Source organism: Papaver somniferum, chromosome 8 (genome assembly GCF_003573695.1).
Source record: "Papaver somniferum cultivar HN1 chromosome 8, ASM357369v1, whole genome shotgun sequence".
NCBI lineage: Eukaryota > Viridiplantae > Streptophyta > Magnoliopsida > Ranunculales > Papaveraceae > Papaver > Papaver somniferum.
Genome location: NC_039365.1, coordinates 83,671,587 through 83,698,179, shown reverse-complemented (window position 1 = coordinate 83,698,179; position 26,593 = coordinate 83,671,587). Strand labels below are relative to the sequence as shown.

The window sequence follows — 26,593 nt, the reverse complement described above, 5'->3', positions numbered from 1 at the left end:
AATGGAAAATTTCGTGAGTAAATAGGATGGTTTAGTCTTCACATACCTCTTTGTTGATGAAGTTCTCGCAAATATATTCATTTGTTCTTCAGTCTTCAATCTTCGAGGGTTATTCCGTGATGTCTGACACTCAACTACCATACTCTAATCCTAGTCCGAGACTTGACTTTATGAGACTAGAAATCAAGATATAGTTTTGTGTATCTAACATTGACAACAAGATTGAGACAACAAAACTTGTGAGTTCGACCGAGTGATGCTCTAACATCTTTCAATTTAAATTTGAATCTCTTTATCTAATGAATGTGAATTTTCATTAAATAATTTCCCGAAGAATCTCCTTTGAAGTGATATTAAAGAACATGAAAGAGATTGTTAAATGCTGAAGATATATGCCATTACCTGTGTCAACATCTTGGGATGGGCATCAAATATCTTAAGTTAAGAGATTACTCGCCTCAGTATACCCCAGTAAGTTTATTGAAGAATCATATATTTGTATTCTCTTTCTATACTTCTATTCTTCCTCGTTTATTGCTTTGGTTTTGGTAACCAGGTATTACGGTAGTGGTGATACATACACGAAGACCATTGTTGCAGATTTATAACAAAAATGGCATAATTAATACATTTTTCTATCATGTTAGTTTTCTTTGGAAGAGATGATGTTACAAGCATTTGATCTTAAAAAATTATCTAGTTTCTCTTTTCTGAGAGTGTACTTAGATTCTCATGAGATTGTACCTAGATTCTCTGAGAGTGTAAGAATGACAGTTGTAAAATTATGGGAATAATTAACAAATGAATGATGTGAGTCAAAATTGACACAAAATGATAGGGGTTAAAATTGACACCCGAAAAAAATTACTTATTATGCAGGTTGTGTCGTTACGATTCGGGTCAAGCTCTAGTATATATAACATTAAATTTACTAATTATTACTATTATTATCATCATTAGAGGTATTATTGAAAAGACGAGGGTAGCCAAATATACCTCAATTTAAAACTTTTCCACCTATAAGTCTTTTCTCCGAAAGTGATTGTCTATGGACTGAGTCGAGACAGTACAACTAATCGGTTCACACTTTGTGTGATTGTCTATGGATACGAGATCGATACAATACGATAACAAGATAACTTGTGTGACTGGCTATGAATATAAGATCGAGACAATACAACAACAAAGTATGATTACTTGATAATAGGTTCAGACTTAACCAAACACAATAGGATTGCTATCAAGAATTAGGAATTAACGTTTGTGTATTTTACTTCTAATTATAATTAAAAAAAATATAATTGCGGAAATAGAAAAGTAAAAGACACGACAAGATTTTGTTAACGAGGAAGCCGCAAATGCAGAAAAACCCATGGACCTTGTCCAGAATTGAATACTCTCAGCATTAAGACGCTATACAAAATCCAAACCAACTTCGTATAGTTGAGACCAAGCAACTAAACCTATAGTTCACCCAGTTTTGTCTGTATCCTTGCGCCTCCAACTTGTAATAAGTCACGCACTTGGAACAATTCCTTTGATTCGTATTCCAAACAGTAAAGGAACAACAAATCTGTTCGGTAGCAACTCTTTTCAAACAAGTGATATGAGTTTGACAAAAGGCTCTTCCGTTTATCCCAATAAACTCCTTTGTCAGGTTCTTAGATCTATATATTTAACAACTACCAAAGTAAGTGTCTAGATTTTGCAATCAATACTTCTTAGTCACAAAGACAATATATTGATGACGATCTACTCAACTAATCAATCAAGATTATCACAAAGATAAACCGATTATAGTTGGATCCCCAGCCGATCAAGTTTTGTGCACACAAAAGATTATGAACTCAAATAAGAAATCTTCTTTGTCTTCAAATCTTCTTAGATCTTCAATAAACACCTGCACACAATCAACTTGAATCTCTTTTGATCAATCACACACAAAACGGAGTCTGTTAACAATGGATTATCACAAGACGTCTTTAGATCTACAAACAGGCTAAAGATCACCGTCGAAACTTCGATCTAGTTTGAGTGAATCTTATATCAGAAGAGAAGATTCTCAAGCATGAACAAACTAAATGCAATCAAAGTTCAACAACCGTTAATCAATCAAATCAATCGAAAACTAATAATAAACTGCAATTATCTAGTTTCCCACCAACGGTACTCGTAGAGCTTCCAATCCCAAAGAAGTCTTTAAAACGAGCGATCGTAAGAGATTTCGCTTAATTATGGTACTTTCCTCTCCGAATAGACGACACCACCAGTAACAACACAACTAGGTATTTTTGCTGGCTTTGAGGATTAGTTTGCTTGAAATGCAAACTTCAATAGACCAACGAAGTTTGGACACCAAGGAATTTCCAAAACCGAATATTCTCAAAGATATGCAATATGGGCAAATATGGTTTTCATAATTCCTGGAAATGCTCTGTCCAAATATTGACCGAAATCTCAGTAGAAAATCTCCAATTAGTAAATGCACATTACCAATTTTTATTTTCTAAAGATATGCATTTTAATTGTTGGAAATTAAAAGCATATAAAACTAAGGGTCCGGATCATGGAACTCTCGGTTTAGACGCAGAGGTTAAACACATCTTTCTATCCGTCCATTACAGGCAGTACCCTCTCCCGATGTCGCATTGTTTTAAGGCTTAAAAACGTTAGACGGCCACTACATAAGTCGAGCCGATAACTGAATCAAGTATGGGGACTTAGCTTAAAAAAAACTGAATCAGGTATGGGGATTAGATGATAAATGAAACATGTATATTTTTCAGCTGTAACTTCCCGGATATATCTACCAAGTTCTCTTTTTCTTTATTTTTTCTTTTGTTTCATAAACTCTTTTCAACCTTCTTCTTTGTTTCTCCATCATAGATTCATAAACAAGTTCTCCTGCATACTATTATCATCAAAATTTAGAAGTTCTCTGCGAGAATTCAAAGTCTAGCCTATATATGTATGGATCAATCATGGACTTGGGTTAAAAACTCTCAGTACCTGTATACTTCAATGGGGAAGCAAGAGACGCTCGAAACGTTGACTTAACACGATCAAGAAAATATCTCTAGCAGCTAGCAATGTGTTGTATGTTGTATGTTTTTTCGCTGTAATAAGAGCATCCTTGTATACCGTTCTGATTTTATTGATGATGGAAAGAACAAAATGATGAGTGCAACACTGCCACTTCAACTCTAGCTAGATTCTTCAGCATGATACGAATCAAATCAATTCGCCATTATATCGGTATTGCTTCAATCGGAGACCAGATTAATTTTATCAAACTAGAAAAACAATGCGATGAACATGTCAACACCACATTACCCATCGACGTACTCTAAGAAAAGTAAATCAATAACTCTTTGGACAAGCTACAATATTGAATAAACAATTCACAAAATTGGTTAAAAAGACCAAAATCAACAATTCTTGGGTGAAAAGGACATTTAGATTTTGATATCGTTTCAATGGACAAAAATGTAAAAATAGACATGATGTAAACAGTTTCATCCTACCCATTTTCAAATACTTTTTCTTATTTTTAATTTATATCAGGATGCATCCAGTTTCATCCTCGTTATTTTTTAAGTTTAAGTCAGGATGAATCCAGTTTCATCTTGCTATCATACTAATTTTTACTCGTCCATCTGAACCATGTTTTAAAAATATTTGGACAAATGACCCATTTTCCGTATATAATTTTTCTCAATAAGAAAATTCAGACCAAATGTTTAATGAAAGCAAGACCAAAATTTGGGATCAACTTGTTTCAAATAAATCAAGAAGCCTAAGAGAAATAATCAATCAATTAGAGTGTATAAGATTAAGAAAAATCGCATATCTATGCATTTATTGGTATGAATTCAGAACGATAAACCTAATTAGTAACAATTTTGAAGAAGAACCGTACTAAAAGAAAAAATAAATAAATAGAGATATGCTTTATATTTGTTTCCTTTTATTGGCTTGGCTTGGGCAGTAGTTGTATAAGTTTTTAAGCCTTAAAACAAAGCTACCTCAGCAGAGAATACTGTCGTTAGATTTAGTATAATGGACGGATATAAAGATGTGTCTAATGTATGTGTCGAAATTGAGAGTCCCGCGATCCGGACCCTAAAACTAAAAACCTTAATTAAAAGATTCTCAATTTATTTCGATCCGGGATTCTCCTTTAGTTATTAAGGAATATATTTGAACAATAAAAGATAAGAGTTACTGTACATGTTCAAAGTATGTCGACATATTTACTTTGTAAATCCTTTTTCATATTTACAATCTTGGAACCGATTTGCCACATTTCCAAACGAGTTTAGAATTGGTTCATCTGATCTCCAAGAACTATGTGGCTGATCAATAACATTCAATCACCATTAATGGGTTTCACGGTTCTACCAAAACAAGTTTCGGTTCTACCTCCAAGTAGCTACTAGGATCGGTCACATTAGTTTCCAAAACATTGTTGACTAATTATTTATAAGTACCAGGATCAGTTACCACTTATTTATAGCACTTACTTGTGATCGGTTGCACAAGTTATAGGATTGGTCACACCAATTACTAAAACTTGTTAACCCACTAAAAGGATCGATTACACATCTTGTGATTAATTAGTCCCAACCAGGTTCTAGGATTTGTTACCCAATGACTAGGAATGGTCACACCAATTACACGTATCGATCATACCATCTCAGGTGATTACTTAAGATCGGCTTCACTAATAAACGTCATACCAATACAAAAGTCAGGCATTGTGAATAGTTTTACCAAGATACATAAACAAGTTGTGAGCGGTTATACTAAACACACATATTGGTAATCCAAAGATTTGCAATGAATAACAATACCAATAAGCCTAGCGATTTCCCTTTTGATTCATAAAACAAGTTTATGAATTGTACTTCCTTTAAAAAAATGTGAAACATTGTTTCCTATGATGAAATCTTCACCCATACCCATACCCATACACATAATCACAATCGCATTCATACGATTATGTCGATGTCTTATTTACGTAGTTCAAAAGATAGACGTTATACTTCGTATTGTAATTCCTTATTAATATGTCTAACTAGAGTATAATCATTCACAGCTTCGCAATTATGTTTTCAATATGCACGACTTGAAAGATACGTTAGGAATGAAACAGTTCAAGTCAAATATTACTAACCTCAAGTGGAAGGATGATGTCGTCGTTGTAGCTCTTTACTTCTTCACATTCTTCAAGTCTTCACGTAATACTTGTAAGTCTCATATCCTAGTAAATTTCTAGCTAACCTATACGAAGCTGACTCTAGTAAATAATCATGCGACTCTCTAAGTGAGTTTTGATTCACTAAAATATGACAACCAAACTTGACATACCAACGCTTGGTGGGTTCAACCGAGCTATGCTATAACAATTATTTTACTTAACCACTTTTTAGATATAATTTTTCGAAAAAAAACTAAAATTAAATAATTGTTAATTTTTGCTCCTACTTTTATTATTGATAAGTTAAAAAAAAAGTTCAATTAAATGGTATATAAATTTAAGGGTAACTTTTGTCATTTATATAAAATAAAATTAGGATAGAAAAAGAAAATAAAATATCAAATAAAGGTGGGACCACAACTTTTGCTTTCGGAGCTTTTAAAAGCTCCTCCTCCATAGCTTATGAAAGTTGGAGAATATCGGAAGTGTTTTCCATAAAAAATATTTTGCAAAAACTTCACCAAATACTAAGATGAGAAAATATTATAAATATGTTTTGAAAGTGCTTTTGAAAAAAATAAAAGCTGCCTAAAACTTTTATGTAATCCAAAATATGTTATTGGACTAATATGTACATTTTGGCCCCCGATATGCTTTATGTCTCAAAATCTGTACCAACCCAAATATGCCAGCGAAATGAAAAACAATATAAAAAATATGTATTTCACCCATATATGAATTATTACCAAAATTTGTTACAGATCCTAACGCATGTTATTTGGGGAAATGATACGATTTTGTAACTATTTGCATTGGTACAATTTTGGTGTAATATGAGCTTGCACACGTCTATGATTCAACGATCCTTATTGATAGAGCCTATCTATTGGAAGAATGAGTATGCCATCAAGTTCGAGTGAAGAAGAAAAGCAAGCACTGACCATAACGAAGGGAACATCAGACGTAATGACTGGAGACACATGATCATCAAGTATTTATCATAAACGATATTTTCGGCAAACAAGAGGAAGGAAACGAGATTATATCCAAAGCGCTACAATACGAAATACTCTACATTCGATCATACATGGAGTCGTTATTGAGGTATGCATCTTGAAAATAACATACTAACATCCATAAGACAATCCACACAGGAGATAGTAGTAACCACACTGGAAAGAGGTCGTTGGCAAATAAGACTAAACAACAAGGATAATTTCGCTATATATGAACGCGAGTGCAATATAACTAGTACAAAAAAGCTAAACATGTAAAATGTGAAAAAACTTGTACATTGCATATCATCCTCAATATCATATTGCTTCAGAAAGGAAAAGAAAAAAAAATCTCAATATTCTATTAGAAACTCAGAAAGTTGTTGTGCATAAACTTCTGCCCTAGATGTATTAGTCGTCTTAATGGAAAAAGCCTTTAAGCAAAGAACTACGCAAAATAATTCATCAAGAAAATAGTGGTGCCAAAACTTGTACGTTTGATGTATTATTTCATCTTAACACGTGTGAGGGATTTTCTGTGTACGTCCGATAATGATTTTTCCTCGACTATCTCATCCATCATGATGGATTAAGCTTCTCTAATTATACGGAGAATCCATACAGTGGGCAACATGATATAAGCAACATAGAACAAAACACTCTGCACATAGAACCACACTGAAAACCACCTGCCTCTCCTTTTCTCAAAATTAATTGCGATGCATCTTTTGATTCTAACACTTGACTAACGGGTATTGCACTTATCCTACGTGATTTTGAAAGAACATGGAGGGGCCGTCGCTCAAAGTGCTATGAAGGAATAGAGAACTTTGAGCAAGCAGAATGTATTGCATTCTTTGAGGCTGTCAATTGGAGTATAAAAATGCAGTCGACTCAGATTGTGTTAGAGACAGATCTTCAAGGAATTGAAGGCTATGTTAATAAGGCTGCTCCAGTGATATCATGGGAGAATGAGACTATTATACTAGATGCTATAAATATATTTAAAACTATGCATTGATAGGAATCTCAGTTTGTTTCAAAAACTGTAATAAAACTGCTGATATTCTTGCAAAGTTCAGCAGAAAGTTTGGTGTTAATAAGACTAGTTTTTCACCCGTGCGATGCACGGGTCTGTTTTTTTGTTTATGCTCGGAAAGGGGTAACAAATGAGCAACCATTACATTATACTTACAAATAAATAATCAATAAACCTTAGTTTGTGTTCATGAACATAAAAATGAACCCAAAAAGTGCTAAAAAAATTTAGTTGGTCATCAGATTATTTGTTTCTCCGTATCCTTTACAAATGTTATGATATTTCTGTTATAGAATCGGTATGATTCTAACCTCAGAAAATTTCCAATTATTCCCTACCCAAAAAAGACCAAGTTATTCCTATCCTTGAAAAACACTTGTTGCTCACCTTCTAAATGATAGGGAATCCGTTTACTTGGATCGCGATTCTGGACATAGATGTATGAATTTTTGTTCCACGTCTCCGAGATATATATTTATATTCGTTTAATTCTTGTCACGAAATCCTCCAACATGACTTTGCTGATACTTGGCGAAAATCCAAATAATCACTTTCTTTATCGATAACCTTTTCCGCATTCCAAGATTTGGGTATTTTGGTTTTTATTTCCATTTAATTCGGCAAAAAGTCTATTTGAACCGAGAAGAAAAATTATGGCAAGATCACTCCTCACAAAACTCTTAGTGGGACCCACCATAAGTGGCCCCCCTGCTAACTCCACGTGGGAGGATCCCACCCCCATGTGAGGGGGCGGTTTTGTCATAGTCTAAAAATTCGGTTCATACAGAACCACTGTAAATTCAGTTTTTTTTTTAGACATTTTTTCTCAATGATAGTCGTCCTCTCCCGTTGAAGTGTGCATCGAATTGAACAATCAAGTCTATGATCACTGGTTAAAGAAATCTACTTCATCCTTATGAGCATACACATTAATCTTGCACCTCCGATAAACTGGATACCCATTTACATCGACCGTTATCCCATATACCCATTATCCTTACGTGGGGTTCCTTTAAATAGTGTTTCGAACACTTTTTGTTTCTCTTGCATTTCTGGTTTGGTTTGTTAATTCCAAAAGGCCCATGCACCATGACCAAAGAACAACTTTTTGCCCACCTGGAACCATTTTTTTGTTAGGTATCTCTGTCAATATTAATACGATTTATTTATGATGGAGCATGTGGTTTTTTCTTTTTATCCAGCCATAAAAAGAATGTGCATGCGGCAATCCTCTGTTTTGAATTTCGATTGTATATATTGATGCACATCAAAGGGGCAAGATCAAGTCACTGCTGAAACAAACAATAAAAGGTACTTACTTATTTTGATCCATCAGATTCCATGCCTAAATAAATGCTTACTGAGACTCATAAACCTCAAAATTTGCAGTTATCTACAACTAACTATCAATAGACAACAACAACCTAATTTACTGGATGTATACAAAGCTAAAATGTATACCAAAACAACCTAATTTACTGGATGTACACAAAGCTAAAATGTATACCAAAAAATTATAAAACATACTTGCAGTCATTGTCCCAAAATGCTTCTTCCACGGAGATCTTTCATCAGCTCCTTTAAATTCAAATTAAAAACTCTACTCACAATATCTGGTCTATCATCTCCACGTTGCCCAGGAATCAGTACAACTCACTCTGGATCTCAGACCACTTTGGATTGCAAGTGAACGTTAGAAAGATATCGGGTAGGTCCTTGCATCTACAGATTGCAATTCCATCTTGATAATGCTCTATCATGTATCTTGGACTACCTGTAAAAGCGGAAGGCAATACAATTCTCTTTCCATTAGTTTCTCCATCAGTGTCTCCTCTTATTAATGCATCTTGTGAGTTGCAATACAACTCAGCCAGAAAAGTGTGTTGATCAACTTCATATTGCCGTAAAAAACGGCCACCCCTTATTAGTGTCTGACCCCCACCTTTGCAACCTTATTTTTATGTCTATGACGGTTTATTTATTTATCGCTAGTTCTAGATCCAGTCGTGGATTTTTCAGTGTCACTACTGGTTGCAAATTTCCTACACACATTATATTAGCGCATTAAATGTTTTTCTTTCCTCTCTTATGGGTTTAAAACTCTCTCAATGACATGTTTCTCTTTTTTCTAGCAATATATGAATTTAATGCACATAATTCCAATCTGTACCCAAATCATGGTTTGGTATTACACCTAACGGCATACCTCTTAGCTCCGTTGGACACAAAAATGCTTAGAAATAAACACCTGCATCCGAGTTTTCGGTATGCACTTCTCGTCTTCCCTTGTCTCTCCTCTCCAAATATCACACACATACGCTGATTTAATTTTGCTTCTTCCACAGTTACTGGCATGGTTCTACATGTTCAAATGATTTATTTGAGTATTTTCCTGCTACATGAATCAAGATTCAACAAAAATGCGTCTGTAATAAAATCTGAACCAAAATTTAAAATTCCATGCACACCGTAAATACACATAAATCTTCACCTGCATCCGAGATGAAATATATTCCTCGTCTTCTCTTGTTTTTCTTTTCAATATCACACCCATAAGACGTAAAAGATTTATCCTTGCTTCTTTCGGAGTTACTGGCTCTAATATTTAGTCCTTGTACTCGATGATGTTCCTGTTGCATGGATTATTTGGCTCTAAAGTTTTTACATTTTCTTAATCCTTTTAGCCGAAATCATTTTATTCGAGGCAACAAATATGATGCCAAAATTATGCAAATAATGCAACAATTAGCATGGTAATATCTTTTTTTACCTATTTAATTAAGGAAATAAAATGATATCAAAATGGTGTAAATATTGCAATGTATCGTTAATGAGAATATTTTATAGATTTTCAAAATCATCAACTTAAAAGAAATATTTTCAATATGGTATTTACCGCAGATATCATTAAACTATCTGTTGTCTAAGATGAAACCGCACACAAGCCTATACCAGATACACACATTTTTCTACACCAAACCAGAGGAAGGTGTTTACTGACCTAGCAGGAACTCACAAGTTTATTGAATTGATAATCATTTCAATCTGGCCACAATATTTGGATTACAATGAGCACAAATCACTCACTAGAAACACATAATTTCTTTTTAAATATGATTGATTATACTTTCAAATGAGTGGATCAAGTGGATTCTCAATCAAGCTACACATTCCAAAAATCTTAAAACCTTGCCCGGAAAATTCATCCATAACACATCAGTTCGCCTTTATTGGACCATTTAGCTCCATTATGTGATTGCAATCCCTTTTAAGCACACTAAGGACACATACATCTGTTAAAAAGGATAATAACAATAACAATGCTGGAAGGTTTACATCTCCCAATCTCAATCACAAATATATATAAAACATAAACTAGCGACAAATAGGATTTCACGATTATTTTTTTTTCCTTCAAAAATATTATTATTATTTTTTCTTAATTGAATGAATACAAAAATTAATGATTAAATATGATTTTACGATTGTTGACAGTAAAAGAAATGCCCATAAACAAAATCAAACCATGTTACCTGAAGCCATGTGTAGAAACATTTTTAAGAAACTACTCCACAATAAAATGTATACCTGGGTAAAAATCATCGGAAACAGGGAAAAAATAAGAAACAAAGATTACTACACATAAAAAAGAAAAAAGTCCTAGAAGTGAACCAAAAAATTCAATTTCAACAATTCATCAAGCGCTGTGATGATACATCATCAACAACTGCAAAACAAAATCAGTAAAAAAGATAAACCTTTAGTGTGATTTTTTATTATTAGGACAACAAAGCCTCATAATGTAAACAAAAAATTACAATCACACAACACAAATAACACAAAACAAAACAGTAAATTTATCACCTTCTAAATACATGGATTTAAACTATCGCCAACATAAGGAGAAGAGGTACACGATCACCTGCAGGTTAAAAAAAACTGAGAAATAAAAAAGCTAAACCGTAGAAACAAAAGAAAAAAAAGAAAAAAACAACAACACGAAGACGATGAGACCTTACGTTTACTCGAGTTCTTTATATAGAGAACATCAAAGTCCATAATTTCCTGAAAGAAAATTATCGATTTAGAGGAAAAATCTATGGTTTGGGAAACAACACCCAAATTATTACAGAACTTTCCTAATTTTGAGAAGCCACACTATTCTCAAATCACCGTAATTAATTGTTGGAGATATTTTTGTAATAAAAAATATATTACATTGAGTATTTAAATTGCTTCAAATATTTTTATATAAAAAATATATTACATACCAAGAGATCACTAAATAATTTACTTTACACTTTAGATGTTTTTTATTTTTAATTATGGTATGAACAAATTTAAGAAAAGCAATATGAAAATGAAAATACTATTTTTTTATTACTTCAACTTTTGTATGCTTGTATTTTTCTTGTGTCTCAATTTGGATTTCGATTTTTTTCTCTATCAATTGTGTATTTTTCTAACAATTTTTTTTTATATAATTGGACAGGATCACTAAAAAGTTTACATGAAAAAAAGCCACATCATCTGATTCAAAGGTTAGTACCTATAACTAAATTAATCTTTTTTTTTTAATTCTCATGCAAATGTAATTTCAATCTTTTAGTTTTAATTAATAGTATGGATTTGTAATTTAGAAAAGAATGATTTTGATAATTGTAAGCGGCCATTAGACATTTTTCTTTATTGTTTTTTCAATTTATTAGTTACACGATTGATTAATTATATGATTGATGCATGATTGATTACTTTTTTTTACTAAAAAATTGTGATTGCGTGATTGTTTCTTTATTTAATATATTTTTGGCAAGATATTCTCTTTTGGTAATAAAAGTAATTCCATTTCTAATAAAAAGAAATCATGTGGACCAGAAAATATTTTCCACCTTTTCAATTATGCCACGTCAAATAAATTTTCATTAAGAGAATTTGGTGGGGCCAGAATCAACCAGAAGCTCCGATTAAATGTAATTTCAATCTTTTAGTGTTAATTAATAGTATGGATTTGTAATTTAGAAAAAAATGATTTTGATAATTGTAAGCGGATATTAGACATTTTTCTTTATTGTTTTTTTAATTTATTAGTTATACGATTGATTAATTATATGATTGATGTATGATTGATTACTTTTTTTATTAAAAAAATTGTGATTGCGTGATTGTTTCTTGATTTAATATATTTTTGACAAGATATTTAGTTTTTGAGATATTCTCTTTCGATAATAAAAGTAATTCCATTTCTATTAAAAGAAGAGCGTTAAAAAAGAAGAAGAAGAAAGGATTATACAGTCTCATCTCAACTTATACGTATCTCGTACGTACTACGAGTAGTAGGGGAGCTGAAACTGAGAGAGAGAGAGGGAGAGAGAGAGCGCTATCGACGAGCGAGAATAGCAAAGAGGGTCATTACTTAGTTATTAGTTTTTGTTTCTCATTAAACCTAAACACACAAACTGGTCTCACTTCAAGCCCTAAATCATCCTAATTCATTGTTCCAATTGATTTTAAGTAAAATCACCAAGAAAACCTGGAATTGCTTTTGATGAATTGGTTAGTATTTATATTGTCGCTGCTTTAATCAATGAAACTTTTATGATATTATTAAGTAACATTGGTTTATTTAGGAAATTACTAAATTTGATTCATTTACACCGAAAGATTTATGGCTTTTCATATCTAGCTTAATGTGCTCATTTGTTTTAGCTAGGGTTTAGTTACATTTTTTTTTTCGACTCACTACTAAGTCGAGATTTGCAGGTGTTCCTGATAAAATTCTTGGAGGTGGGTTTACTTTGAATCATGGTTAGTGGGGAGGGGAACTCGACGCCAAAGGCGGCTTCGTCCAAAACATCCACTTCTCAGGTCCAAATTTGTGTCTTCTTCTTCTTCTTCTTCTTCTTCTTCTTCTGCATTTCAATCTCATTTTCCCAAGTTAACGTTTTTGTTGATTTGTGCAGGAGCAGCAGCCCCAGCCTCAGCAGCAGCAGCAACAGCAACCTCCTCCTACTAGTAATGCTGCAGTGTATCCAGACTGGACTGGATTTCAGGTTCTTGAGTGAAACTTAATTTTTTTTTTCAAACCTTGTTATCTCAATTTAGCAAGAGTTTGTTAGTTGGGACTGCTAGAGTTCCTTTTTCTATCTTCATGGTTTCAATTCTTCTCAAATTTTGTCTCTTTTTAGGCTTATTCTCCAATGCCTCCTCATGGATTCTTTCATTCCTCGGTTGCATCGAGTCCTCAACCTCATCCTTATATGTGGGGAGCTCAGGTAATCAACTATTGTTCCCCCATCTATATTCTGTAGGTTGATTAGCATATTCAATGCTGGTTTGACTTCTATTAGCACCTTTTCTTTAGCGTAGCTAAATATTTAATATGTAATAGAATTTTGTAGTAATATGAAAGCGAATTATTAAACTTAAGAAGAAAAAAATAGAAAGTTGAAACCACCTAGCCCCTGTGTATGTTCTCTTGTTCGTATTAGTTATTCAAATATGCGACTCGAGTAAAGGTGCTGGATGTTACAATTCAAATGCTCTTGAACCCGACAACTGTAGTGGTTTTGCTTCAAATATTTGACCTGAGCTGGTAAGTACAATATTGTCTATAAACTCCATAGTCACCGGACTCTCCACATGGAAAAAATAATGCAACTCTGTTAAATCCTTGCATGTTTGCGAGGAAGTTCCAGTACCCTTAAAGAAGTGGCACTGATGAGGCCAGGTGTCTTAGTGCCACATTTGTCTTCTCCATTTTGATAAGAACTTGAGATTTTTAAGTGTTGGGGTAATGAGAGGGGTTCGATATCGTTGCTGAATATACTTTTTACAATTACTCTCAATTTTGTTATTTAGATTGGAATTTATCATCATTAGCAAATGGCGAATTGATTTATAAGAGTAGTCTCTCTTTAGTTTGGCTTTTCCCCCTTTTTCCGTTTGTGCACTAATGTAGTTCACTATTGGTGAAGGAGGTATCATATTCATTACTTGCAAACTAGTTGTGGGAGGGTTGAAACACTGGTTCTTTCAGTTTTCTTTCTTCATTTTTGAACAACCTCTGAAAATTTGCTGTTTGCAGCATCTTATGCCTCCATACGGGACCCCGCCACCTCCATATGTGATGTATCCACATGGAGGAATGTACGGTCACCCATCAATGCCTCCGGTAGTGTATCCGTCTATCTATTCTGGAAGCTGTAAATCATAATCTTTTCACATCGTGTAGAATATTCTTTAAGTTCCTAACAGTTCTGGATGCCACCAACCCCTGGTTATAATATTTGGTCTTCAACAGGGTTCACTCCCCTTCAGTCCTTATGCTATGCCATCTCCAGGTGGCCCAGAAGCTTCTGTAAGTGACTCAAACCATAATTCGCATGTCGATTCTCCATAATGTTGGACTATAATGTTGGACTTCTCCTTTAGGTAACTATGACTGCTGGGGCAGAAGCAGATGGGAAGTCATCGGATGGTAAGGAGAAAAGTCCGCTGAAGAGATCAAAAGACAGTTTAGGCAGTTTGAATATGATTACGGGCAAGAACAATAATGAAAAGGTTAAAACATCAGGGGCATCAGCGAATGGTGCTTATTCCCAAAGGTATGAACTACTTCCTGGTTGAATAATGTGATTGATGAACAAGGCTAGCTTCTGAATCTACCTATGCTGATTAACACCTTTGGTGCTTCGGATTCTACCTCTGAGATATGCAGTGCAGAGAGTGCGAGTGGAGGTTCAAGTGAAGGAAGTGATGCAAATTCCCAGAATGTAAGTACATTACTACTCATCCACCTTAGTTCTTTTTTAGTTGGTTGGATTATAACCTACTAAAGGGAAGAAACCATTAGTATTGTTATTGCCATCTAGACCTTTGTGTACTTTCCTGACAACTTAGTGATTGGAGTCTGATACTAGATTGGTTGGGAATGGTAATTAAGAATGTGGGTGGTTATTGCCTTACGATTGTCTAAATTTTACAGGACTCGCAACCAAAGGCACACCGTGGGAAAGATTCGTTAGAAGGTATGTCTGGTTCCCTTCTAATATTTAAAATTCGATATTGTGATCGGTGAGAAGTTACAGTGAATTGCATTTCAGGGGAATCATCTCAAAACGGAAGCTCTGCCCATGGTTCTCATAATGAGGTATCTGGTACACCACATCATCCAATGTTGAATCAAGCAATGACTGTTATGCCTATGCCACCAGTGGGGGTTCCTGGAACTGTTGCTGGTCCCACCACTAACTTAAATATTGGGATGGACTATTGGGGTGCTCCAACTCCGTCCTCTTTACCTGCCGTGCATGGGAAAGTTTCCCCAGCAACTGTTCCTGGGTCAGTGGTTCCTAATGGTCTCATTGGGTCCCGTGAGGGTGTTCAGCCCGAGCTATGGATACAGGTCAGTTGTCGCTCTTACTGCAGTTGTCTTTATGGCAATTGGTTATCCAATTCGGTGAACAGATATCTTTACCAATCATACTCGAACTCAGAAAATTATGTTTTCTGTGTATTAAAAGGTTAGCTGGTTGAAGTGCAATGCTATGTATAATAAAGAGATTACTTTCTTCAGCATCTTCTGTTGTGATGCTGACTTTTATGTATCTGTGTGTGTAACCTCTTGCTTTCTTATTTTGTTACTGAGTGTTCTTTTTTACTCTATGCGTGAACAAAAGTGTCCGTTTTGTTCCCACTCTGTTTTTCATTTTGTCGAGGAACAAATTTCTTTACAAGTTCACCCATTTGAATATTTCTCTTCTCTTTCATCGGGTAACTGCAATGTGTTCTGTGAACAAATAGTAATATAACGTCAGACAAATAAAACGAATCGTGGTAGGAATATCATGAAGGTACAGAAAATCATAATAATTTTTTTTAACTCTCTTTCGATCACTATGAAGTTGCTGGCTGAGTCCTAGTTGACCACTCAGATTCGACGCTTTCCTTCTGAAGTCTTGTTTAGCAGTGCATATTTTTTGCATACATATGATCAATGCAGAACATGTGTCTACACCTTATCATGTGTAGGCTCACTGAAAATGTCAACCAGCGAGGGTTATAAGTAGAAAGAGAATTTGATTGGCCACTGAGTGGCTCTTGTGTAGGGCCATATCTCCTTCACAGAGAAACTGATACTGACTGCTAATGCACTTGAATTTTTTTAATGTTTCAGGATGAAAGAGAACTTAAAAGGCAGAGAAGAAAGCAGTCAAACAGGGAATCAGCCCGTAGATCTAGGTTACGCAAGCAGGTACCAAATCTGCTGTAATAAAAGAATTGCCTTTTCCAGACTCCCCCAGATTTGGCTTTACGCAGAGATTTTGGTTACTTACTGCTGGTCTTGAGTTTCAGGCGGAATGTGAAGAGTTGGCTCAGCGTGTGGAAGTTCTGAAAGAAGAAAACTCTGGACTGAAATCACAAGTTAGTCACATCAGAAGCGAGTATGAGCAGCTTCTTGTCCAGAATAGCTCTCTCAAGGTGATCCTTTACCTGACACTAACTTTTACCGAAGGACTGAACTTTACAGTTTGAACTATTGAACATACTCTCCAAACGTTACTTTGTCGGGAGTCCACAAGGCAGTTCGAGAAATAGGCATATTTGGGCTGGATGTTAGTAGACTGTTAGAACTGTATATATATTAAATCATTAAATGAGATGTTATCTGTGCAGTAATTAAGTTCTACACCTTCCTTTGTTAAATGGAAACCAAAATATATGTATATAAAAGAAAAAGCCAAGTGGAAACATACGTTCCTTATTTATGGACGAGCTAAATAAAATATAGGTAATCTTGGTATGTCAGCTTATTCATAGGAATTTTATTTTGCAGGAGAGACTTGGGGAAATCCCAAGAGGATCTGAAGGTGAGGAACATCTGGGTGAGAAGGTTCAGCAAGTAGGTGAAAATTGATTCGGAGACCCCATCTTAATGGGGGAATACTCTAACCCAATTAGTATCACTAGCAACTTCTTATTTATATAGGTAGGATGGTTCTCAAAATTTGTCAAAGGTCTAACTTTCTGGTCACCAACTCTGTGTATACCTGTAATCGTTCTTGTCACTTTGGCCAAATAATGGCGGTCAATTGTGTCAGAGGCGGCAGTGGGTAGTATTTGTCTCTAGCTACAGTGAGCGTAGCAGTTTGGTACACTGCCGTCTTCGTATTACTTGTGGTAGATGACACCTGTACTTTAAGAGAGTGAGAGGGAGAAAGGAGAAACTAATAAACTTTAGGTTTGCCTTGTGTGTATGAAGCTTTTACGTAGTTGAGGAGTGTTTTCTTTTTGTACTTCCTGTACCTGTTGAACAAAAAGTACTAATGATATATTTATCTAGTCTCTATTTAGGATTTTATGTGGATCTTTACTTCTCTGACCGTTTTTATTGAGCATAAAATACTTCCAGAAGTTGATTATAATTTTAAGTCTAATATTCCATGAATTCTTCTATCCATCAATCATATGTACCTCTCCTGTTATTAAGTTAGATTTCGAGTCTTCCAATTAGGACTTAGTAGCACATATAATTAAAAAAAACAAAACAGATAAACATATTATCTCATCCATTTGGACTGTGCATAGGGTGTTAGACTGTCTTTCGGTTAACTAATTCTTTTCATAGAAGTTTCAATAATTAGTAGTACACCAGTGACAGTATCATACAGGTCATTACAGAGTGCAATAACAGTACAACAAGTGCTCGTGAGGATTCTGACGTGTGGAATCCCGTGTGATTGGGTGACGGGGCGATTGCGGGAACCAAATCCTGGGAATCTTCTAAAGGTGATGACTGCGTTGGACTAGGTTCAGCTCCAGGTGCACTATTTGGACTTGTCACACAGTGGGATGAAGGAGGCAATGCAGTACCATTTTGCTCAGGTTCTGTACTCAACAGCACCCCATTTATTCCATGGCATCTGATTGAAAACCCTGCGGTGCAGATATCCGGGCTAATAATCAGGATATCATTGAGATAAAAGCTTCTTCTGTTTCCATTGTTCGAGATCTTGAGCATAAAATTGGGTTTCGATGTTGGGATCATAGAACCAGTGGGAAAATGTTTCATCTGATCTAAAAGAAGAGGAGAAGGAATTGAATGCCTCTGTATGAACTCAGCAATTTCATGTTCAGGCATTGAGATATTTGATAGCAATCGATCATTGGGCATCAAGAACGTGATATTTTCCGGTAACTTATCTGATAGCAACATATTAAGAAGCATCACAAAGCTGAAGTGGTTGGCTTTCTGCATTTCTTTGATGGCAACAACTAAGTCATCCTTTGTCGAAAAACTTTCTGCCACAGATGTTGATAATATCCGACTCATCATCAACAGGATCAAATACCTGTGGTAAGTCGCCATGAATTCTTTTGTTAGATTATTGAAAAGAAAATGTCTCTCTTGCAGTGAATCCCCTGTGATTTCTTTTTTTCCGCCTTTCGCATCAGTATCCTTTATATGTTAGGTCTTACATCTGGTGTAAGTTAGGTTGGTCATGAATCTCCACTATTTTAACAACCAGTTTCATTAATCATCCTTCCTGCATGATTAGGATTTTTGATAAGCAAGGTTTACATGTCATTAAGATAAGTCATTGTATCCCGACGTCTAAAGCAACACTTGCAATTATGTTAAATCCAGCATGCTCCAATATTGATGATAAAGATCCATTTTAGGAAGATGGTAGGACTGTATTTGGTTGCATATAAAAATGAGTTTCCATACAATTTTTGGAACAGTCCAAAATCTTGACTGATATAAAAAGTTGGATAGGGGGTTTTCAATGAACTGCATCAGTGCTCGAATATGTGGACCATTACCAAAATAAAATGAGGATACATACCTCAGAATGTTAATCTGTACACTAGTTTATGCAAATGGCCTTTTGTATCTGAATCAATTATTAAACTATATCTGTTATAAGGAGTGAGCTGATTGTTTCTTCTCTTTGCATGCTTAGGCATTTTGCGATAATTGATGATTCAATCGTCTCTGCACCATTTGAAGAATACCTTTCTGCAATCCCTTACAGTTCTGATAAAATCTTCACTTTGTACCAGCTCAAGAATTCTGGTTTATCGTCAAAATAATTCTCTAGCAGTTGTTGAAGTTGACTGTGGACTTGGTAACCAATTACAGATTTTAATCTTAACACTAGGCCTGGAAGACTCTACAGAACTGTTTTTCCCGTTTTTCCTCACAGCTGATGCCAAGGAGTATTGTGCTTGTTGAACTGACACAACCAAGTGTGTTCCATAAAATCATAATTCACAAGTTACATGATATGGCATACACGGTTAAGTATTGTGCTTTCTGAACTGAACTTGCCTTGTGGGGGGATTTTTCTTCAGGAGGAAGTGGTCCATAATCTGAATCTAAAATGTTTTTTTTTTTCATTAGTTTTTTTACCCCTCAACAAAAATAACCCGTTATAAGGGCGGCATGGTTTGGTTTATTAGAGGGGTTGCATTCTAATAGGACAAAAAGGGTCATTACATGATCATTCAAGGTGTCCCTTATAAAAAATACTGGAAATGACAAATTAACCCTCATAATTGATAACCTAGTTTAGTGATGATAATCAAGTTTAGTGTTAATGATTAATTTCACTTATACTCGAAATCAAAATCAAAATCAGATTTTTAGAGTTAAAAAAAAAGTTTAGAGGAGAAGGTCAATCTCAATCAACTGAAGAAATTAACCAACAAAATGAAGAACCAGGACCTGAAAATGATCGGTATACTTCTAAATTAGTCCCAACTAGCTTTTTATTGCTCAAAGTTATCTAAAGTACGTAAAAAGTTCAATTTTTTTACATTTTCAGAGCTGATTACGGATGGAATTGTGCTCATAACCAACCGTAAATCGAAGTTACGGTTCGTAAAAGATGAACTACCAACCGTAACTGGTTAAATTTGAAGAAAACCCAATCGTAAAACCAGTTACGGTTGGTAACTAAATGCTCGATACGAACCGTAACTCAGTTACGGTTGGTAATCAAATGCTCGATACGAACCGTAACTGAAGAAAATTCTCAGATATAAGAACATACGGTTGGTAATTTAACTATTACCAACCGTAACAACATCAAAATATCCAGTTACAGTTCGTAATTGAGTTAAAATCAACCGTAACTTACATAAACCCAGAAATTTCAATTTCAATTTTCATCTGAAACCCTAATTTTCGATAGAAATTAAACTTAAATCGAACAAAATAAACCAAATCGTAACTGGGTTTTCAAAACATACCTCATATAAGTCATTACACTACACTTGATTAATTTTCGAATCGTCGATTAATCGAAGACGATGAAATTTTAATTTTCGAGTCGTCGATTAATCTAAGACGATGAAATTTTGAGTTTTAATGGAGGTTACGGTTGATGGAAGGAGGAGAAGAGAAGAAGAGAAGAAGAAAGAAAACAAATTTTCAATTTAGCTTTGATTTAGGTTAAAAAATGGGGAGGGTAATCTAGTTAATTTACACCCCCTATAGGATATTTCCTAACCAACTAGAGGGACATTACTATCACACTGCCGCTTCTCTAATAAACCATCCCGCCTCTATAACAGGTTACCAACAAAAGGTTAAACTGTAGGTTAACAAGGAATAAAATTTTATAGGCGTGGATCATCCACATATGTTGTAAAAGGCGCCCTAGGCGAGTCGCCCAAAGGGCGCCTAGACAATAAAACGCCTTAGGCACCCAAGTATGACCAAATTTTTTGTTTTCTAATTTTTCTCTGGGCGCCTAGAGAGCCTAGGCTAGGCGAAGGGCCAGGCGCCTCGCCTAACCCAATACAACATAGTCATCCACCGGAGTGGATGGAATCTTTCATGAGAACAATTACCTTGCAACAACCATAGGTTACTTGGTTCTTTTTTTCACACACCACAAATAGGTTCAGTATTGGTATTATGGAGAATTGTGTTTCTGAAATTTGGATCTAGACCATGGGCGTAAACGAAGCCATTTTAAGAGCAAGGGCTGTGACACTATCTTTTTTTAAAATGAAAGAGAGTAGATCTGATAAATGAAAGAGAGTAGATCTGATAGAGTGAGTTTCCCGGAAAAAATGATTTCAGTGATGGGTGAATAAAACAAATGATAGAGTGATTGGTGAAGAAAACAATCCCGTCCCACTTCTTTTTGGCTGAAGATGCATCCAAGCTGCTCATATTTAGGCTCAGATAATCTCTGATATAAGGCGCAGATTTTAATTTTTCATGATACATAACATTTTAGATTCCCATACAAAATAACTTCATCTCCGTCCTACAAAATAGGATGGATGATATACTAAATACAAAGGTTTTTAAAGAAAGTCTTAACTAAACTTCATGAATGCCCTCCATGTTTATTCCGGTAAATATTTTATCACATAAGATGTTCTAAAGGTTAACTCATATACTATTAGAGATAGTTTATTAGCTACGAGGTCCTATACTCTCATAGATCAAGGTTTTTATAAGACTTCCATATAGAATTTTTTACATCCAATGTTGGTAATGCGCTTATAGTTTCCTTTTCAACACTCCTTCATACGAAGGAATGTTTTGTAAATTTTGGGACTAAAATGGTATTTTCTATACCGTCGCACCAGATTTGACCAAAATTTCTAAACTCCTCCAATCCTCACCCCTCGCTCTATGCAACTTTGAGAGTTGACTTTTTCTCTTGCTTGAATTTGATTTAGATACAACTTTTTATGGAATCGAGTTTAACAAATAGAGTTAAAGGGGGATATAGTGGACTTGTCCAATAATATGGTGTAATTAGCTAATCACAAGGTATCTCAATTCTCATCATGGTAGGGGGCTAATATTCCTATTGTCTATTTTCATGTCTTTGCGAAATAAGTAGGAGAGCTACATGGCAGAATTATTGCTCAGAAGAAAACTGCGGGACTAAAGATTTCACATGTTTTCTTGGAGAGTGATGCTCGTGTCTCGATAGAAAAATTCTCTATGAGATTTTTGATGGGTCTACTACCTCCATGCTTGAAGGAAAAATGTTGAATTCCAAGTTTCTAGTATTAAGAGCTTTCAATGTCGTTTTATTCTGAGAATTTGTAATATCGGAGTGCATCACTTAGTTGCTTGAGCTATGAAAACAAACGTGTATTATGTTTTAGTTCTCATCTCTTGGATGGTTATTTCGTTTTATTCTGAGAAATTGTAATAGAGAGCATCATCACCTAGCTGCTTGGGCTACGAAAAAAAACGTGTATTATGTTTTAGTTCTCAGCTCCTGGATGGTTATTGTTAGAGCACTGCTCGGTTGAACTCCCAATTTTTGTCATCTCAAGCTTGTTGTCAATGTTAAATGAACAAAACTATATCTTAATTTCTAGTCTACTAAGTCAAGTCTAAGACTAATATAGAAATTGGTGGTTAAGTATCAGACATCACCCTCGAAAACTGAAGATAGACGAAGACATTTGGAGAACTTCATCAACAAGGTATGTCAAAACTGAACCATTCTATTTATACACAAACTTTACCAATCGATCTATAAGAGATTATGTCGTATGGCTTTTAGTACATTTATTGCAAAGAAGAAATTTCAAGTCAAGCTTGTCTTGTTAAATATATCGAAATATGATTCAAGCAATGGATATCCATTGATCCTTAACAATATTAGTTCGAAGCGATCTATTGTTCAAGAATTAATTTTGTGGATAATTTGAAAATTGCCTAAGCAATGAATTCTTATCTATGTGTTTTGGGAAGGTTTCAAACATCAAAGAGGGAAATTCAGAACTATTTTAATTTGGACTCAAGGTAGGTTGGTGAACCATCTCGCAAACCATATATATCTGACTTTCTGGAATACAAGAAGGTTGGCGGACCAGTTCGCAAACCTTAAGTTCAATATAGGATAGTTCACCAACTCGGTTCACGAACCGTGGCGATCTGAAATTGATGAAAAGCCAACGGGTTTGTGAACTATCTATTTTGAACCATTGGCCTTTGTGATTCCTCAAGACTTTGTGAAAATTCTTTTCATCTCAGACTTTGTGATTCCTCAAGATTGATATCTGAAAACTATTATTAATTAATTAGTTCAGATTGTTCTTGAGAGGTGGTTAAAGAATCCAGGCTTCTCGGCTAACTAAGTGTAAGTATTTCGGATTTGCGAGGTTTGATAACTTTGTCTATTGCAAACATATTTCCAGGCCTTGATATTTAATCTAAAAGTAAACCAAATAGGCTTATCTGTTAGAGGCATACTGGTATAAAAAGTCTTACTTAAGTTGAAACAACTCTTAAGTTATAAAGCACGTCAGCAAAGGGAACCAATTGCGTAGAGCCTTGCGAGGTTCAAGAGACGTAAGGAACACGACTGTAATTGAGTCGCTTGGAGGGTGGTTTCAGTCTCAACTACATTCCAATCTGAAGTCTAACATGTCTTGCTTTCAAGACAAGCTTCTCACATGCTTACTTGAAACCCTAATTAGTGTTCCATCTAAACAAAGAAAGTGTTTGACTGAATCTCAACTTATCTTAGCTTGAATTCTAAGCAACCCTCAGTCTTGAAGACACTCACTCAACTGGGAAATTCAATCTCTGACACTATATGTCCTAGTTGATTGCTAGAGTCATCCTCTATTGTCCTAGGTTTCCTCTGAAAAACATAATTAGGCCTACGATTTAAAGACTTCATTTGGGGATTCGTGGAGCCAGATCCGAATATCTTTACCTTGATAGTTCATGTATCCTGATTTTGCTTTTCTTCTATCGAGGTTCTCGTAAGCTCTTTCATGCAAGATAGATAGAATCACATAGTTCTATTCGTATCAGACTTTGTGATTTCTCAAGATAGATATCTGGAAACTATTCTTAATTGATTAGTTCAATATTTTTCTTGAGAGGTGCTTAAGAATCCATGCTTCTCATCTAATGAAGTATAAGTGTTCAGAATTTATGAGGTTTGCTAGATCTGTCTACTACAAACAGATTTCCAAGCCTTGATCTTTAATCTAAAAGGAAATCAAATAGGCTTATCTGTTAGAGGTAGATTGGTATCAAAAGTCTTAACTTAGGCTGAAGCAAATCATAGGTTGTAAAGGACGTCAGCTAAGGGAATCAAATGCGTAGAGCTTTGCGAGGTTCAAGAGACGTAAGGAGCGAGATTGTAACTGAGTCGCTTAGAGGGTGGATTCGGTCTCAACTGCATTCCAGTCTGAAGTATGATAGTAGGCTAGTGTCTGTAGCTGCTTAATACAATTGGTGTTCAAATTTGGACGAGGTCCTGGGGTTTTTCTGCAATTGCCGTTTCCTCGTTAACAAAACTTCTGGTGTCTTGTGTTTTTTCCTTTTCGCATTATATTTTTTATCTTTATAATATGATTTATACAAGTAGTATTATTCAATTCTAGTAGATACATCCGTATAAATAATATTAATTAAGAGACTTTTTTTTTGTAAAATTCGTATCTTGAAAGATAGATAACAAGTTTCATACTTGGAAAACTTCAGATCTGAATATGTTGGATACCACCTGATTTATCTTGGATATTGATTTTTGAGATCGTCCATGTACTCTTCTTAACAATCAGTTTCACGGACTCCATTGTGTTAGAGCATTGCTCGGTCGAACTCACAAGTGTTGCTATCTCAATCTTGTTGTCAAAATTATATCTTAATTTCTAGTCTACATGTAGTCAGTCTCGGATTATGATAGAAGTGTGTAGTTGAGAATCGGATATCTCTGCGTTCTATCAGTTGAAGGTGAAGATCGACGGGAGCTTTGGAGAACTTCAACATCAAAAGGTAAGTGAAGACTGAACCGCCTGTTTTTCAAGTTTTCACCTTTTATCTATGAGACATTATCGCATGACTAAATTAGACAGTACATGCATAACAGAAATTTCGAGTCAACTTTATCTTATATATTGTTCTCGGAATATGACTACTTATACTTAAGAACATTTGTTCGTACTTGATGAATTTGGTTAAGAAAATTTTATTGTTCATGAATTAAATTATGATTCAAGATTTAATCATTTTAAAATATCCCGGAATAGTGATATGTGTCATTCATATTGACTATTAGAGAGATATAAAACTACTATTAATCTGGATACATGACAGTGTCCATACCAGTTCACATACTGGGAGAACTGTACATGTACCCAGTACCCTGTACACGTACCTCCGTAGCTATAGTTCGGCAGCGACTTTGTGATACACATACCCGGTATCCGTACCGCAAAAAGTTCATGACTCGTGAACCAGGAACGGTACGCACACCCAGTACGCAAACCAGAAAAGATCTGTTGGTTTTGATACCGAAAAGGATATGCATACCAGGTATGCAAACCATAAAATATATGTGACTTCCTGAAGTTGTTTTTTGTCTTAAGGGTATCCATACCGGTACACGTACCATGACAAAGACATTCACAAACATGTACAGTACATGTACTTACCCTGTTGAATATTTTCAGATGCATCAAAATTATTTCTATGAGATAATCGACATTTGATCAACTCTCTAAAAACATTATCTAGACATTTTTGATCATATGTATTATTCATGAAAAGTCTTAAAGTGTTATATGAAAATGGTTAAGTATATAGTTCAATTGGATAGTTTCGGCTAACCTACATGAACATGTCATTATACACGGTTCGGTTACGGTCCATCCTAACCAGAGTGCATATTCTGATATGTTAATCTCAAGTCAAGTTTTTCATCTAATGGTGATTATTGATTGCTTGGTTCCAAAGTTATCTTAGCTTAAACCTAAAGCAACCTTGGTCGTGAAAGTCTATAAAATGAGAACTTCTAACAGATGGGATTTTTGAATCCCTAACGCTATTCTTGTGTGTCCTAGTTTTAAACTAGAGTCATGCTCTCCTTCAAACCCTTTAAGGGTTTAGCGACTAAAAAGACTTCACTTGGGGATTCGTGAAGCCAGATATAACTCTCTTTATCTTGATAGTTCGAGTATTGTTTAGATCGTTGAATTTCACACTCAAACAATATAGATAAAAACCAAAAAGTATCTTCGTCTCAGACTTTGTGATTCCACAAGTTTCGACTTGTGAGGTGAATAATAATCCAGACTGCTCTTCGGGAGTCATAAGACCGGATTTTGAGGTTTGCTAGACTTTTTCTATTACAATCGATTTCTACCTCACCTTGATCTTTGATCAGAACGGAAATCACAAATAAGCTTATCTGTGGAAGGAAGATTGGTTTAAAGTCTTCAATTCAGTTAAAGCAACTCTTAGGCTATAAATGACGTTAGCTAAGGGAATCATTTGCGCGGAGTCCTGCTGGGATTCAATAGGCGTAAGGAGCGTGACTGTAACTGAATTGTTGTGACGGGTTCATTCGG

At 35.0% G+C, this 26,593-nt stretch overlaps 2 protein-coding genes and 1 long non-coding RNA gene across 3 annotated transcripts; 1 reads left to right on the top strand and 2 right to left on the bottom strand.

Annotated features, from left to right (window-relative positions):
• Positions 1–10,227: 10,227 nt before the first annotated feature.
• On the bottom strand, positions 10,228–11,395 carry LOC113302886. The gene is made up of 4 exons (XR_003337166.1): positions 11,254–11,395; positions 11,099–11,156; positions 10,768–10,822; positions 10,228–10,511 (listed from the first exon to the last, which is right to left on the bottom strand). It is a non-coding gene; the product is annotated as an uncharacterized LOC113302886 (long non-coding RNA).
• Positions 11,396–12,511: 1,116 nt separating this feature from the next.
• Positions 12,512–17,602, top strand: LOC113301835 (bZIP transcription factor 16-like). Its single transcript, XM_026550665.1, has 13 exons — positions 12,512–12,787; positions 12,995–13,099; positions 13,195–13,284; positions 13,420–13,506; positions 14,319–14,405; positions 14,535–14,591; positions 14,666–14,838; positions 14,952–15,006; positions 15,219–15,261; positions 15,337–15,638; positions 16,410–16,487; positions 16,589–16,714; positions 17,070–17,602. Exons 2-13 carry the CDS (start codon positions 13,037–13,039, stop codon positions 17,148–17,150), a joined length of 1,242 nt encoding a protein of 413 aa, XP_026406450.1. The 5' UTR covers positions 12,512–12,787; positions 12,995–13,036; the 3' UTR covers positions 17,151–17,602.
• Positions 17,603–17,873: 271 nt separating this feature from the next.
• On the bottom strand, positions 17,874–18,602 carry LOC113305720 (FAS1 domain-containing protein SELMODRAFT_448915-like). Its single transcript, XM_026554729.1, has one exon. It carries the CDS (start codon positions 18,600–18,602, stop codon positions 17,874–17,876), a length of 729 nt encoding a protein of 242 aa, XP_026410514.1.
• Positions 18,603–26,593: the final 7,991 nt, after the last annotated feature.

Coding starts and splice junctions, on each gene's coding strand:
- LOC113301835 (XM_026550665.1), top strand. CDS start 13,037: ATGGTTAGTGGGGAGGGGAACTCGACGCCAAAGGCGGCTTCGTCCAAA. Junction 14,592..14,665: donor CAGGTGGCCCAGAAGCTTCT/GTAAGTGACTCA, acceptor CTTCTCCTTTAG/GTAACTATGACTGCTGGGGC. Junction 16,488..16,588: donor GATCTAGGTTACGCAAGCAG/GTACCAAATCTG, acceptor CTTGAGTTTCAG/GCGGAATGTGAAGAGTTGGC.
- LOC113305720 (XM_026554729.1), bottom strand. CDS start 18,602: ATGGCGACTTACCACAGGTATTTGATCCTGTTGATGATGAGTCGGATA.